Source organism: Micropterus salmoides, unplaced genomic scaffold (assembly GCF_014851395.1).
Source record: "Micropterus salmoides isolate LMB-PRFRI ecotype aquatic unplaced genomic scaffold, ASM1485139v1 Ms_hic_scaffold_6, whole genome shotgun sequence".
Taxonomy (NCBI): Eukaryota; Metazoa; Chordata; class Actinopteri; order Centrarchiformes; family Centrarchidae; genus Micropterus; species Micropterus salmoides.
In genome coordinates, this window is record NW_024044348.1 from 15,442,967 (window position 1) to 15,458,702 (window position 15,736).

General features: G+C 38.7%; 1 protein-coding gene across 1 annotated transcript in view; it reads right to left on the bottom strand.

Annotated features, from left to right (window-relative positions):
- Positions 1-15,736, bottom strand: part of rasa3 (RAS p21 protein activator 3) — a 42,167-nt gene that overhangs the window by 3,904 nt on the left and 22,527 nt on the right. Inside the window, exons 6-23 of the mRNA XM_038701425.1 lie at positions 12,273-12,353; positions 12,080-12,152; positions 8,650-8,723; positions 8,452-8,556; positions 7,869-8,025; positions 7,625-7,773; positions 7,221-7,335; positions 6,993-7,067; positions 6,785-6,908; positions 6,024-6,130; positions 5,694-5,771; positions 5,466-5,543; positions 5,140-5,213; positions 2,075-2,181; positions 789-871; positions 475-683; positions 283-386; positions 4-187 (exon numbers count right to left, since the gene is read on the bottom strand). Coding sequence (XP_038557353.1) covers positions 4-187; positions 283-386; positions 475-683; positions 789-871; positions 2,075-2,181; positions 5,140-5,213; positions 5,466-5,543; positions 5,694-5,771; positions 6,024-6,130; positions 6,785-6,908; positions 6,993-7,067; positions 7,221-7,335; positions 7,625-7,773; positions 7,869-8,025; positions 8,452-8,556; positions 8,650-8,723; positions 12,080-12,152; positions 12,273-12,353 — 1,977 coding nt within the window. The remainder of the gene's footprint in view (positions 1-3; positions 188-282; positions 387-474; positions 684-788; positions 872-2,074; positions 2,182-5,139; positions 5,214-5,465; positions 5,544-5,693; positions 5,772-6,023; positions 6,131-6,784; positions 6,909-6,992; positions 7,068-7,220; positions 7,336-7,624; positions 7,774-7,868; positions 8,026-8,451; positions 8,557-8,649; positions 8,724-12,079; positions 12,153-12,272; positions 12,354-15,736) is intronic.

The window sequence follows — 15,736 nt, forward strand, 5'->3', positions numbered from 1 at the left end:
TACTGGCTGCCTATCTTTGTCTTCTTGAACTTGTCACGTTTGTACTTGGTGTGCTGCTGCTCCAAGGTCTGCACCGCTGAAACAATCAGTTTCAGGGTTTTGTAGGTCTCTTGGGGGTCATCGATAACAAAGCTGGAGTACTCCTCCTGTTCGGGCCCGTCATACACAGACTTACTGCCACAGGCCTCTGCGGGGGAAGACATGCAGCAGAGTGAGAGACGGAATAAAAGGGACAATATGTAATTATACACATGCGTTCTCACAAAAACATTCATATCTGACCTTGCATCTTGATCAGTTTGGTCATGTATGTGCTGAACAGGGAATAAATCCTCTCGGTCTCTCTGTCGCCATCTACGTCCAGCTGGATGTTTGCTGGGAGACCGCTGAAAACAGATGCACACAGGAAAATGAGGGAGTGGAAACAAAGAGAAAGGGACCTGATGCTCTACAGTTTTGGACAACTTTACATACCCAGTGCAGGGTGTACACCCAGAGGCCGTGTCTGCTGAGAGCTTGCAGCAGAGCCAGTGGCCATTGAGGTAGGCTGAAGGATGGTAGGTGCTCAGGCGTTTGCGGTTGCACTGGCTGACTTTGGTCAGGATGTCGATCCAGTCGCGCGCCTCAACACAGTTGTTGGCCTGGATGTAGAGTGCCCGCTCCGGCTGAATAACCTGGAACATCTGGAGCAGGGGAAAAGAGAAGAATCTAAATACCTGCTGGAGGGATTTTGGTCAAATGGTCAAAGCTCCAGAGATTTTATAGGTGTTGCTGCATGTGGTTCTTACATTTTTCATCTTGAAAGACTCTTCCTCTAGCCTCTCTACAGCCAGAATGTTCTCTATGGGAATGCTGCACAGAGCGCCCTCACCTGGAGGTAAAAGGAAACACATCAGACATGAGAAATGACAAAAAAGAATGGAGGAATATGTAAAATATTTATCAGCATGAGTTACACACACACACACACACACACACACACACACACACATCTCTTCATCCCGTATTGATTGAAAATTTTGAGTTTTAGTATTAAGAAATATATACATGGTACAACATTAAAAATATTAATTGGTTATATCACTCCTTTTATTATACTTCTATTTGGGGGGAAATCATGTTGAGGAAATACAGTTCTTGTCATTCATTTTGGGCCTTTGGGGATGTAAACAGGAAGCATACTGTTGCCATGGATTCAGTAAGTTACATTTTGCTAACCTGGCACCATTGAAAGCATGTTAGAAGCAGTTCCTGTTTCCAGCGTACCCATGGATGTACAGAAAACGATCACTGGGTTACTTTGATACTGAAGACTTTAAAAACATGATAATTGTCAGGCAAGTTCTGAAGTTATAGGGAGTGACTTTATTGTATGATTTTTATGCAGATTTATGGATGTCTATTCACGATGATTATCATCATTAAAATGTGTATAATGTCTGTGTGTTCCGATTTGACTGAGTTACAACTCCAGTCTGAGTACGAATTTTGAGGCTCTGTCCATGTTGGTTAGTGGGACATATTATAATAATGAATTTCCAGTATTTTTAGAACACCGGCATGCACCTGTCCCTTTCATCTCATGCAGTATCTTTGTCTCACATTTGAGAACTTAAGAATGACAATAAAATTTCAAAAAAGCTAATTATTTTCCTAAGATTTACAACCTAATTAAACATCTCCCTGAAATGTTTTCAATCTTTTATGCAGTTTACTTTAAGTTTTAGTAGCAGTGAGCAGCTCCTCTCTTTCCTTTGTGCTATAAAATTAAAATGTATTTTGGTCTGCATACAGACTAATTTGAGTGTATTTGATTTAGTCCAGTATGTAGTGTGGAATTTAGAAACAGCTCATGTGTATGTTTTGGCCTGAGCTTGTTTTGATGTAGCAAAAAATGTGTTGCCTGCTCAGTAACTTAATCTCCACCATATGTGTTGAACATGTGTTCAGGCTAAATGTACATTCTGCAGATTCTCTCCCTCCTGCGGATTCTTACATAAGCACACATGATGCCCTAAAACAGATGAGGAAACAATGCAACCGTAAGAAGATCCTGAGAAACCCTTGACCTCACCTTTCGTTTTGTGGTAGGTAAACTCGTGGTTGGTGAGGCGAAACCATCTCTTCTTAAAGTTCTTCATTCCAAACCGGTTTCTCCCTTGTGCTCTCTTGATCATAAATCTGAGGACAAATGGGTGAGAGATATTCCACTGAAAACCTTGACAAATGAGCTCATGTTTCACAGAAATGTTTATTTCTCTGGCACTATGCATCCCTTACACACGTATAAAGTGTTAAAATAGTGCAGCACCTAAATGTAAAAGGGTATTAATGAGTTTCTTTACATAAAACTACCGGTAATCGCCATTTCATTCATGTAAAAAAAACTTCAGTACAGCACTCATAGATCTAACATCTGAGTCAAAAAGGAGATGGGTCAGCTGATCAAAGGTGCCCGTATTATTGCATGTTTTGCCCCATGACGTAAAAATTGTGTATAAATCACTAGTTACTTTTTGCCAAATCATAACACAAGATTTTAGATTAATTTCTTTCAGCACATTATGAAAAATCAACTTGCAGACACTCAAGTCTTGAGATAGCTCATCCATGACTATGAATAATTCATGTCATGTTTATTTTTACATCAAGGTTGTATCATCATGTCATGTGGTAACACCATGGACAGGGAGTATTTTGCAATACTGTTGTTGGTGTGTTCAAGCATGTTCTGACCCCTCTGAGTGTTGGCTGCTGAACAACGACACTTTTTTAATGCAAGAAATTAGAGCCGAAACATATCGATAAATCAGTGAGTTGTTCAACAGAAAAATAACTGCTATTTGTTTAGGTCATTTTTTTACACTGTCTCCTTTGGGCTTCTCCAATGTGAGGATTTGCTGCTTGTCTGAGTTTTATATCACTGAAAAGTGAATTTCTTAGATTTTTGGACTTTTGGTCATTCACAACAACACATTTGAAGACGTCACACTGGACTCCGGGAAACTTGGATGGACGTGTGACACTACTGGAATTTTAAGATCATTGATTGATTAAGAAAATAATCAACAGATTAGTCGACAATGAAAATAATTGTCAGTTGCAGCCCTACAAGAAATTTACATTAAATGTTTAGCAATGATGTTCATATTTGCTTACTTTTCAAATTCAGATTTTCTGCTCAAGAGCTTCTAACTTATTAACCAATAAATAAATAAATGCTAGTCCACTATGATGGATTAGCAATCTCAAGGAAGTTTCCAATCTTTGTAAATCCATTTTCACACTGTAATAAAATAAATATGACCAGCCCGTAACTTGAAAATCAATCAAAAAAAAACTTATGCATGCTTTGGGAAATGTTTCACTGATGTGTTGGTAATGGGCTAAAACATGTGAAACCACTGGTATGGTCCTTTAAGGGAGAATAAACATCACAATGTATTTGTTTTACAGTGTGAGGGCCATAGGATACATGGAATATGAAGCACCAGGGTTATAAACACCAAAGTTGCTACGTTCCCACAGGAAGACTTGTCATACTACTGAGCCAAGAATGTGCTGGTTTCACATCTGCCATAACGCGTGGAGCTACGCTGGAAAGTCTAATGTGTATAGTGGTGATATGGTCACAGTCTGGACAAAGGGTGTAAAGGTTCAGGGTGCGGGCAGATATGAGATCCCAGAAATGTTTGTACAGTAACCAACCCCTGCTGCCACTGTCACACCAAGCATGTCTGGCATGGCGAGGAACGAGAAGGGCTATCAGCACTAGTGAAGCCTCCTACATGTAGGTAAGCAGACTCAAAAGTTAACACTTTAATTTATACCATTAAAGGCACTGTACGCATCAGTCTACTGCCACGTAAATGCAGAAGGACTCAAAACCATCATACAGTGTAACAGTCGCTTGATAGGTTGCTTATATATATGTAGGATAGATATAAAGTAAAGTACAGCAGCATCTATAGTAGCGCATGATGTTGGCGGGAGAGAAAATGGCTGGCTTGGTTTGGGGGGGTGGGTTAAAGTGCACACACAGGGGGTTACAAGGGCAAAGCCTTTATATAGAGAAGCTCTTACCTGCCCTTCGTGCCTTTTGAACCCTTCCCATCAACCCTCTTTATAGTGAGTTTTACACTCCTATGCCCGGTAGCAGAAACAAAAGAGGGTGGGGATGTTGATAAGCGAGGCGATGACACAACTACCGTCAACTGGAAACTCTCCTCCACTTTAAAGCCTCACTAGAAATATCAACGGCCACTGTGTTGTCAGAAAGCCTCAGTTTACAGCCTCAGGTGTATCTTTGCTGTTCACTTTGGAAATGAATCAGACCATGAGGGGTCAACCATGTCAAGGCTAAGCTCCACTTTTTAAATTTAAAGGACTACATTTTTGGAAATACACTTTCTGTCAGAGAGAGAGAGTTGGAAATAGAAGACTGATAATACTTGTGTCTGTATAATAAATATGAAGCAACCGCTCTGTCCAGCAGTAACAAAATCTGTCTGTCAGCACCTCTCAAGGTCACAAATTAACATGTTATATCTCATTTGTTTAAATCCCACAGAAACAGAAGTGAGCTGGACTATTTGCCTCTGAACCAGCCAAGAAATAGTCCGGCATAGAGCCCCTTGCAAAACGCTACCTTTATACTTCAGTTTAACAAAGTATCCAATACATTACATGTTAATTAGTGAGTGATTCTGGTTGGCGGATTGTGTTACCCTTGTACAGAGGCAGGATAGCTGTTTCCCTTTGTTTCTAGTTATGCTAACCAGCTGCTCACTGTAGCATCATATTTACTTTTGAGTGAGTGGGATCAGTCTTCTCATCTACTCAACTCCCCGCCAGAAATTATTCCGTTAAGTTATTTCTCTCAGTCTGGATGGATCAGCCTTGGTAGTCAACCCAACTGTCTTGTCTAAAGATAGGAACAACTGCAGAGACAACCCTAATAAGGTAAAAAGACAAACATTGAAGCTGCTTCATTAGGAGGGAAAACGTGACTGACACAGTACACAAGATGATTATAAAAATCTCAAATTACCAGTCCATAAATTCTCTAAATTAATCTCATATCACATATTTTGGTTTCTATCCATGAATATCAGTTTAACCCATTAGTTGGCTCCTCACCCCTCTTTGAGCATGATTGGTGTTTCAATACTCTTCTGATCCCATTTGCCAGAAGTGGAGATCAGGTCCAGGAACTGTTGAGGGAAGCAAAGGATGTCACATATCAACATAATTACTTTTGTTAACTAAAACCACGCTTTGACGTCCCTCTACCCACTCTACTTTTTCAGTTCTCATCAAATGTCTCCACTCTTAAAAACACATTTCAATGCCAATTTATTTAGTTTATCTTTATCTGACATACAAGACAAAAACGATACTTGATCACGGATCTACAAAATGGCAGAGATTTATTGCACAAACAAAGCAAGAAGTTGAACACTCACATTCTTCACAGCATCCGCATATTTCTGCTCATTGAAGTAGTCATAAAATGCAGCCATGTAAGACTCTTTGAAATTGGCCTGGAAATGAATAAAAGTTTTGAAAGAAAATGTGACAGTGAGAAAGCGAATTGTGTTTTGAATTAAACTTTTTACACTGAAATAGAAATGAAATCTAGTTTAGTAAAAGGAATGAAAATAGAAAAATACACTTTAATCAGAGAAACTCACAGATTTCGACTTGGCAAGACTTCCCAGGGTCTGTATCGTCTTTGAGATGAGGGTGAGGGTTCGAGAGGTGGCGGGATCCTAGGGAGACAAAGAGACATGAAATCAAATCAGCAATCCCACTTGACCACATCTTATAAGCACTGTTAAAGTAATGTTAAACACACGGTTGGGCCATATAAACAAATTATTATACATTTACGAACAACTAAACAAACTCTGCTGAGGAAAATCATGTGATTATAATGGAAAGCTACTGTGTCTGAGGTCTGAGGTGTGTAAATATATATATATAGATTGCATGTGTGTGTTTGTTCTAAAAATTAGACTCACTGGATGGTGTGGCCGTAGATGGAACAAGTTGGGGGAGAGAATGGCTGGAGCAAAGAAACGCAGGAAAATGAAACTGCTTACTGCGGTGTATCGGACATCTTGGTCAACTAGAGAGCAGAAAAAAACAGGGATTCATCACACACAATTGCTTTCAATTTATTTGCTTAAATTACATGCAAGACATTGGATATAGTGTCAGTGTGTTTAATATGCTTTCTGAATAATATAGAAAATGTGTTTTGTTCTGTTTTATATTGCCCTTTTAAATAGGAACTGCTTAAGGCTTTGTATTTGTATTTAGATAAACTGTAGGCTTGCTTTGTAGCAGGTTTTTTGCTGTACAGTTGGATTTTTTGTTATTTTGTTGTTATATATATTTAAAATAAATATATTACTACATTATTAGATGTTTTGTAAATCCATGTGGGATGATCCAGATATTTGGCATGACACAGATTTAAAACTAACCCACTATCCATTTTTAATCATGTATAACAGCTTGTTCTCCTGTTAGTGCAGTGCCAGTGATGGCCATCAGGGTGTAGTGCAGTATATGACCATGGGTGTGCAAAATCCACACATACCCTTAATGAGTGTGTGTGAGGCTTAAGTGTTTTCAGGTTTGACAAACATAGCAGAACACAAAAAGAAGAAAGTGTCCTTTTTTGCGCATGATGTTCTTTACTGTCTATTTCCTCTTCCCTATTAGCTGCTTGCTTTCTTTCTTCCATCTCTTGTAAGTAATTCAGGAGGTGAGTTACCTTGGAACCGGGTGGCAGCAGACTCTCTCAAAGAGAAGAAAATATCACACATGACGGTGGGACAGCGAACGCCAGAAGTGGTGATGACAGTGAAAATACGGTCTACATACTGACGAAGGTTTTCCTGAGGGGGGAGGGCACATATGTCAGATGACACAGTGACCACACACAAATACAAATACACAAACAAACACACTCATCTCTGTACCCTGTTCGTGTCCAGGTTCTCAGACTCTTTGAGCTTGACCGGGTCGATTTCACAGGGTTTGTGTTCTGTGCAGATCTGTGACAATATTTTAAAAAGTATACAAATAGCCATTATTAACGGATTTAGCAACAGAGACATGTGACATGAATCAAGTCTGATATCTGGTAAAACAAAGTGACAGATACTCTGAATAAAGGAAAACAAGCATGGAAGTATCATATGCCATACCTCATCTATGATGGGTTTGAGTGTGACTTGCAGATAGTGCATCCCGGCCAACTTCATGGTCTCATCAATGCACTTGGAAGTCAGTGAGTTTCCCCGGAAAATGGTGTTAGGATCCCTACACAGAGAGGAGGATGAGGTTTTTTTTGTACAAACTAAAAAAAACCAAAATACAACATTCAAATGTACTCATATTATTGCTAACAAAGCTAATAATGCTACAGTATATATCTAACAAATACAAAACAATAACAAAATTATTTTCTAAATAAGGAAATCCTCCAACATCTGATGCGCTGTGATAAATACACTTTATAGAATGCCCACAAAATGGGCAGTGAATTATTAGTTGTCGAACTGTGGTTTCAGGTGTTATTCCAAGGGTAAAGATGCGACAAGACACTCACTGCGTGCGGTTGACTTCAGCATGAGCGATGGCACTGATGAAAGGCACAATCTTGCCGTAGTGGAGAAACAGGCGCACGAGGGGAATGGCGGCTTCTTGTTTCTCGCGACATACCTCCCCCAGGATGTGAGCCGTGGACGCCGACACAGGCTGAAGAGTAGAGAAGAGTAAACATGTAGCAATCAAACAGCAGTTAACCGTGTGAGATGCTGGTCAAGATCAGAGACACATTCATATACACATACCCCTACGTTAGCAGAGTGCAACAGTAGATCTCTGAGGGGAGTGTAGTGTTCGGAGGGGAAGACGTGGTCTTCGGTGTAAACGATGTTCAGACGCAGAGAGCCGAGCTCTTCTACTTTCACTGACTTCCCTCCATTCTCTCTAGGCTGGAGAAAGTACCTGAACAAGAAAAAAGTATATAAGATCTTAAATCAGATCTTCTCACTGACTGAATTTTAATGAAACCTGAAGGGATGATGCGTGACAACTGTCTAAATGTAAACCTCATTTCAGGCAGCTATTTTCAATGTGAAAGCTCTAAAAACCCACCATTCACTACCTGCTCAGCAACAAACAGCAGGCAGGCACAGTTAGAGACTAGCTGGAGAACATAGTGGAGCATTTAGCAGCTAAAGAGCCAGATATTTCAGGAGTTGGTGGACACCAAAAACAGAGGTAAAAACAGATGAATATTGGACTTACATACCTGGGGTGGCCACAAACATGACTCCAAATGAATGCTAACATTGCTCTGTGTACTAATTCAGTGGAAAAACCCTAAAACAGACCCAAGATGATGTGATGTGTGAGTGATGTTCCTCTAACCATGCGTCGTGGACCCCAGCCTGACCCAAGACCCGAAGAGGAACACGCACACCTCCCAGGAACTCGTCCCCGAACTTCAGGTTGCTGGCGTTCCACAGATCCACCCTGAACACAAACCAAAATGCCAGAGTTCAAAAATGTGAGAAGCTTTTAAACGTTAGAGGTTGAGCACTGATACTAAGACAACCACTGGCTCACCTCAGGGCCAGCTTGTCAACATCCTCCTCTTCAACATCAAAGTGCCGCTTTGTGTAACTTAATGGCCGTGTCACCTGGAAGTGGAGACAGAGTAAACATTTAGCAAACACAATGTGGACGTTGTTTTTTCCTCCTGGTAAGTTGCATCATCATCTACACCCTGAAAAACAGCAAACACAGACTGTTGCTCCAATAAAACAAGCAATTTATCGAGAAAATAATCAGCAGATTAATAAATAATGAAAATAATTGTAAGTAGCACCTCTAATTGAGACTTCACTCAGAGGCTTCACTATTACATTGCAAAGCATATAGTGTGGAAAAACTAATTTTGTTCCATTGCACATTAAGAAACTCTAAGCTCACTATTTGGCAGCTTTGGATCCAGATGGGCGCTAACAGAGACCAGAATATAGCAGGGTCCAAGTAAGTTCGAAGCAATAAGAAAATAAAATTCCAAACAATATAAAAGGACAACCATCTGACAGAAACATGACAGATAGCCTGTGTTTGCATGTTTGCATGTGGATCTGTTCGTGACTCAGAGGGGGGCTGCAGACCGAAAGCACCACAGGGTCCTGCTCATGTGGTGGTGGGGAATAAATGAGATGGTCTTGTCGGATAGAAATCAATGGGCCAGATTGTTTGGTAGTTTGTGCGAATCAATCATACTCTTGTCCTGCTGTCATCTAGTGCTGCAGCGGCGAAGGCCAGTGGGAGGAGCGACACAAAAATGTTAGAGCAGTGCTGCTGGTGAGCGAGGGTTAATGGGGGCAGTGTGAAAGGGAGTTTGTGTGTGTATGTGTGTGAAAGTATCTATAAATATAAACTCATGACTATAAATAAATTAAATAAACAGTAATTTTTCTGAACTTTCAACACATGAATCTCAACAGTTACAAAAGTAATGGTATGAAAGTGAGTTTGTGAGCGTGTGTGTACAAAAAAATTTCTAGTCAGACAAACATAATATACAGCAAACAATTACACAGTGTTTCCAGTTGGTTCTGTTAATTTCTGCATAACAGTTACACAAAAAACTAGTGATAACTGGACTGACTGTAACAATAAGCTAGCGCTATTAGTGCTAGACAGCTAGCTCCAACAGAGAAACATCTTTAATTTTGTTTATGGTTTTATGTTAAACTAAATTATATTGTCAATGTTTGTCAATGAAAATCTTTAATATGACCAAATAATATGGTCCCCAAATTTTAAATATGTCCAAATATCTTACTAAACTCCATGTGGTAATGAATACATTATATGAGTGCATTAAAACAAAGTAAGAATAAACTGACTACTTTTTTAAAACGAGAAAGCTCTCAGTATAAGAAGGTAAACATCTGTTCTTAAAAATATCTTGAACCTACCTGGAACCAGTTTTGGTATATAACTTTGAGCCTTAATTTCTCAAAACCACTCAGATTACATATATAACTTTATAATCCCAAACTCACAACATGGGAAAAAATAGAAGCAGTAGATATAATTACATTCAGAAGAAATCAGAGTTATATTAGTCACTTTGGTTCTACGTCTGTTATTAAAGGCCCTGTACATCCACAGAGGCGTTTCCACATATTCTGTTTAATTAGACCTCTGCTAAGGTTAAAGTTGGGTGGAGCTGTGCTGGAATTACATTGTTCCAAAATCTCAGAAACCAATAAGAAAGATAAAGGTGTAACTTCACCCTCCCAAACAGGTGCATCAAAAACAATATTATAGTCAGAGAGTTGACAATCAAGCCCAGTCTGACCACACTCTCACCTGTGTGTAAGATACTTACACAAAAAAAATATACACAAATTATTTATTTAACAATTTTAAAATGTACAAACAAAAAACTCTGTGATCAGAAACATAGCCAAATGTATGTGGACACTACTGTCCAATTAAGGAAAATGCTAATGCTATAAAGTACAATGACAAGGATTTTAAACAGTGTGCCTACAACTTTGTGGCAACAGTTTAGGGAAAGGCGACATGACAATGTCCCTTTCAACAAAGCCATGATGTCCTTAAAAGTACAATTTGTAATTTCTGGTCACATGCTCTAAACAAACTGGGGGCAGAATTGTGCAAGAACTGCATGATTTACTTAATGCAGCAACAACACTGTTCAAGACTGTATACAGTTGGTTATGTGTAATAAACCTTGTAATGTCCTCAAAAATGTATTGCAACTTTTGAAACTGCCTATCTTGCCTCATCTCATACAAGTAATGCTAAGCGGTTACAATATGACAAAGTGATCTACATTTTTTGAGTTGGTCTATTACTAGGTCCATAGAATCTTAATTTAAAGTAACAAAAAACTACTAATAATTAGCAGCAGGGCAAAAATCCCCATCTTTGACCATACTGCTGAATATCTGAGAGCTGGTCAAAACAACACTGCTATCTTAAAACCTAGATTTGGGGAATCGGTCTATAGTTTATGTTATAGCTTAGCTTAGTTTTGGCAAGAACATAGTAGCAAGAAAACGGCCACATCCAAATCATTTATTGACGCCATTTGGAGTGTTTAGTTGCACCAAAAATCTACTTCTCTAAATACCTCAAGTTAGATGTTACTTATCAGTCTAAAAGAAACCACATCTCTTACTCGCCAAGAGCTGTCTCCAGCAGTGGAAAGCCACGGCAATATTTTACTGATACGTTTTGCTTCTTTTTATGTTGCTTCTTTTCTTTACCATCTTTGTTTCTGTGACACTAACCAGGGCCTGTACGTTACCTTCAAATTCAAGTCTCACATAGCCAGACCTATTATGACAACCCCTCGGGGCAGACTAGATGCTACGGTGACTAATTTTTGTCTCTTGAGGCACAATTGGTATTACTCAGGATGAGCCGGAGCTAGCAGGTTAGCATGCTAATTTCAGTAGATATCTCTGCAACAAATTACATAGACGTCTTTGACATGACGTCAGAATGGTTACGTCTTCACATTCTGTTGATAAGGTTAGTTAATTATATGGATGTTTTAAAATAACTTATGGTCAAATCTTACACATTGTACCTTTAGAGAAATGTTTTTTCTCACTGAGGAGGAACTTGATTGTCCTGCATAGACATCCTTCCCACCAAACACCTTAATGTACTACAATGCAGATTTGCGAGCCAGGCCTCATAGCCCAAACATCTGTGGTCAACCTAACTAATGCTCTTGTGGCTGATGGGAGCAAATCCCTCCATCCAGGTGCCAAAAGTGTATAGGTTGTTATACCAGGATAATAATGGGCTAGTTTTGGAATAAATCAACAACTAGGTATGATTATACTGTTCAGGTGTCCGCATACTTTTGGTCATGTACTGTATTTATGAACCCCCACTATCTCTCTGGCGTTGACTGATACCCAACATGAAAACACATCTTTACAATGACAGACAAGTTAATGTAAAACAAATCACACACAGAAATATTTACCTCAAAATAGAAAACCTCATCAAACTGTGGATTGTTGGTTTTCCTCTTCACCTTGGTCTTCTTGGCCTCTGACCTATTAGAAGCAGACATGCAGAAGGAGATTAAAAAACACATCTATTCAAAGTTAAACATGTGATAAACAGAGTTGTGTATGGTGATTAGTAAAATCATGTCTAATCGTGAGAGATCTGACCTTGAAGGACCTAGTAAGGAGACAGCAGCGTAAGGATCACATTGGCCGTTGACGATTGGAAGACCTTGGCACTCCAGCACTCTGTAGAAACATACACAAACCATTAATGAATATGCACACTGCTGCACTAGCATAGACTTACACACGCACACACCTGTAACACATTAACGTAGTGCTAATTTTAATGCACCATTAGCCCTGTGTGATCTTATCCAATGCCTTACTCTGACTGCCTCCCCTTATCGCCCAAATGTCAGGGATCATAGTATTAAAAGTTGAAGGATAAAAAAACAATTTCAAAACCTAATATACGAAAAAAAGGTCTCCGAATGCTAAATGGCAGCACAAAACAATTTTCTCTCAGAGGACTACTGAAGCTCTTTTAAGCTCTATATTATCACATAATCAAATGACTAATGGGTCACCACCACTGCTAAGACCACTGAGAATAGACACCCAATCCCACACTCCCACACACAGAGACGGTATGAGTCTCACGGCTCTCCTCCTAAACAGTCTAAAACAATATAACGCTATTTCCAGTATACAAGAGGATAAGCTGAGTCTATGCTACCTGCCCAGCATGAGACAGGAAATAAGAAATGTGAGCATCTAGCAACTTAAGAAAGATATTCTCCACCGAAGTTGGTGGAGACCAAAGTAAAGATTAACAGGTGATCAGAAATACAACTTCACCGTGATGATAATTCTGCAGTTGTGATTCTGTTAGTTTTGGAGGATTTCTGCTCCCTAATGGTAAAAAATGCCTTAATGCAACTTTAACATCACTTCAACATTTCTTGTTTGAAGTAAGTCTCAGCTCTGAAGTGACTAAATAAAGAAAGAAATAACATAAAACATCCATGCTAGTGAAGAGGTGCGGATGAGATGCTTTTGTGTGGATACAAGAAACATGTCGCTGCTATCCATTAGTTCCTTTTCACAGCAGCAGTTCTGACTGCTGGAAAAGCACAGGTGTAATTAATAACATTAATGATGACGCTGCACCATTAAGTGTCCCAGTAAGCAAAGCACACGTAATACCAATGCTCTGAAACTTGCACACCTAAATGGAATGCATCCATGATTAATGTTGTTTATTACAAATGTGCTTTTCCTGCTATGCTTTACCAGATACAAAACGAATCCAAAAACAATTAGCATCTACAAATTTCCAAGCTGCCTGTTTTTCAGATATGAAAAAAAAAATCTCTTGTTCATCAGAACTGTAAAAGCATTTATTAAAAATAAACTTTTATTTTAAGTAATGCACATGAACCCCCAAATTTACTTTGGTGACGTGGTGCACAACAATAAACCTATACAAATATAAAAATATGAAATATACAAGATATACCAATTTAAAAGAATAATAAAAACTATGTGCAATATGGTAGTTACTAATGATCTATATAAGTGTTTGGGTGAAAGATGTTAGACAATATCTAAAGAGAGCATCATATCAAGCAATCCAGTCCACTGCCCCCTTTACACTAACATAAAACATCTGGTCCATTTCTACTGTAGCTCACTCCTACGCTGGGAGTCCTTGCCAATGAAATTTGGACCAAGTTAAGAGCTCTCTGAGAGTTTTCTCAGCATGTGAAAATGGCCCGTGGTGTCAATGTTAGGTGTGTCTGTATGTAAGAAGGGCAGACACAGAGAACGGGGCAGATGAAAAGAGATGGGGGGAAGTAATTCCATTTGAGCTGTTGGCAAAGAGTTGTGCCAATTGTAAATACTTGTGTGATCTAGCAACAACATACACGCCATAGGCCACTTGAGAGAAGCTAGGGGGAAATAAAATAAGATGCTGAAGAGAGCACATCTTGAGGAAAATGGACAGACCAGAGTATATGAGAGAAATAGGAATAGAAAACAAAGCATAGACAGGATTTATAATCAAATGTGGGTCCAGAGTAGGACAAGAAAACAGCAGAATGAAATAAAAATTTTCTTTCAAGTTCTGCAGAAATTCCATTTTCCAAATCACATCGCATACATTCATGTATGTAAAGATTTATACACAGCCATATAGAGGAAAAACTATAACTATTTAAAAAATTTAACTATTAAACTAATATGTACTAAAACATACAATTTGTATAATTTATATTCAATTTAATTTAACGTTATTATTATTATTATTATTATGGCATACAATGAAACAGTCTTGTCATGCCAAGACAGTGCAACCAGTCTGGAAACCAGTCTGAAAAAATGATGTACACAATTATGTGAGGTAATTTTAAGTGTTTGCTCTTTTATACACAAACATGAGTACAAGCAGACATTTTGTTTCAACAATTTATGTCACCACACTATATTGTACTTATGCTTTTAACTGTATGTGCAGTACAAAGTATACATACAATATCTGTATGTGAATAGAACTTTTGAATATATATTTTCATTGATTATAGATTTATTATCTATTTAGAGTTATTATTTTGAGTTATTTCCTTAAATATGGTAGTAAAGGTATAAAGGGGTAGGAGTACATAAGTTTTACTTCTTCCTACTCCTTTTTGCACATGTAAATAGAGGTTTTTAGAATAAGAATAGAGTTTTTCTTTGTTGTTCATTTGTTTTTTACCACTATTTTTTGTTTAATTGATTTTTTTTTTATTTTCATGTTCAAAATAAAGATATCAATTCAAATCAAAAAGAAAACATAAGGTTCTAGTATACTCAGTACTCAATCAACATTATGTCACAGATAATGGCAATAACATACATATGAAAATATCTTGTCAATGTTCTATCTGCATGAAAGTGAGTTCAGGTCCATATTGACGGGTGACAGGTTCATATTGACCTTCTGATATAAAAACCATCATCTTTAAAGAAAGTATGTCGGTGTTGTTTGGGGAGCAGAAGCTTAGAATTGGTTTCACCACTGTATTTATCTATCTCTCTATCTATCTCTCCCTCTCTCTCTCTCTCTCTCTCTGTTCCTGTGTCACGGCTGTCTGATGACATCATGCTGTGAAGGGATTAACACCCAAACAGGACAAGACACCCAGTAGGACGTATCACTTCCTGTGTGTCACGGTGATGCACCACTACTCACACTGCATGATAGATTACACAGCAAATCACAGCACTGCCCACAACTGATGTGACACACGCATGCAACAGCTTGCACCATCCTGCTGACACACATACACACAGGTTCTTGAAAGGGAATAAGGAGTGGGCTGGGTTAAGCATCACTAATGCCAGAGCACTTCCTATCCAATAAGCTTGTTTATATAACCCCTGCTTGGCCTACAATCCAGCCGCCTCTCTCTCTCTCTCTCATCACCGCTGTGAGCTCTGACGTGCCAGACAGTGGTGGTGAAGCAGACTTGTTTGTTTTAGTCGACGTTACTCATATTAGGTTAATGTGCCTCTTTTCTGCGCCCACGTTTTCCTGTCAAAAACTATTTCACTCATTCACAATTAAGAGGGAAAAGAATTAC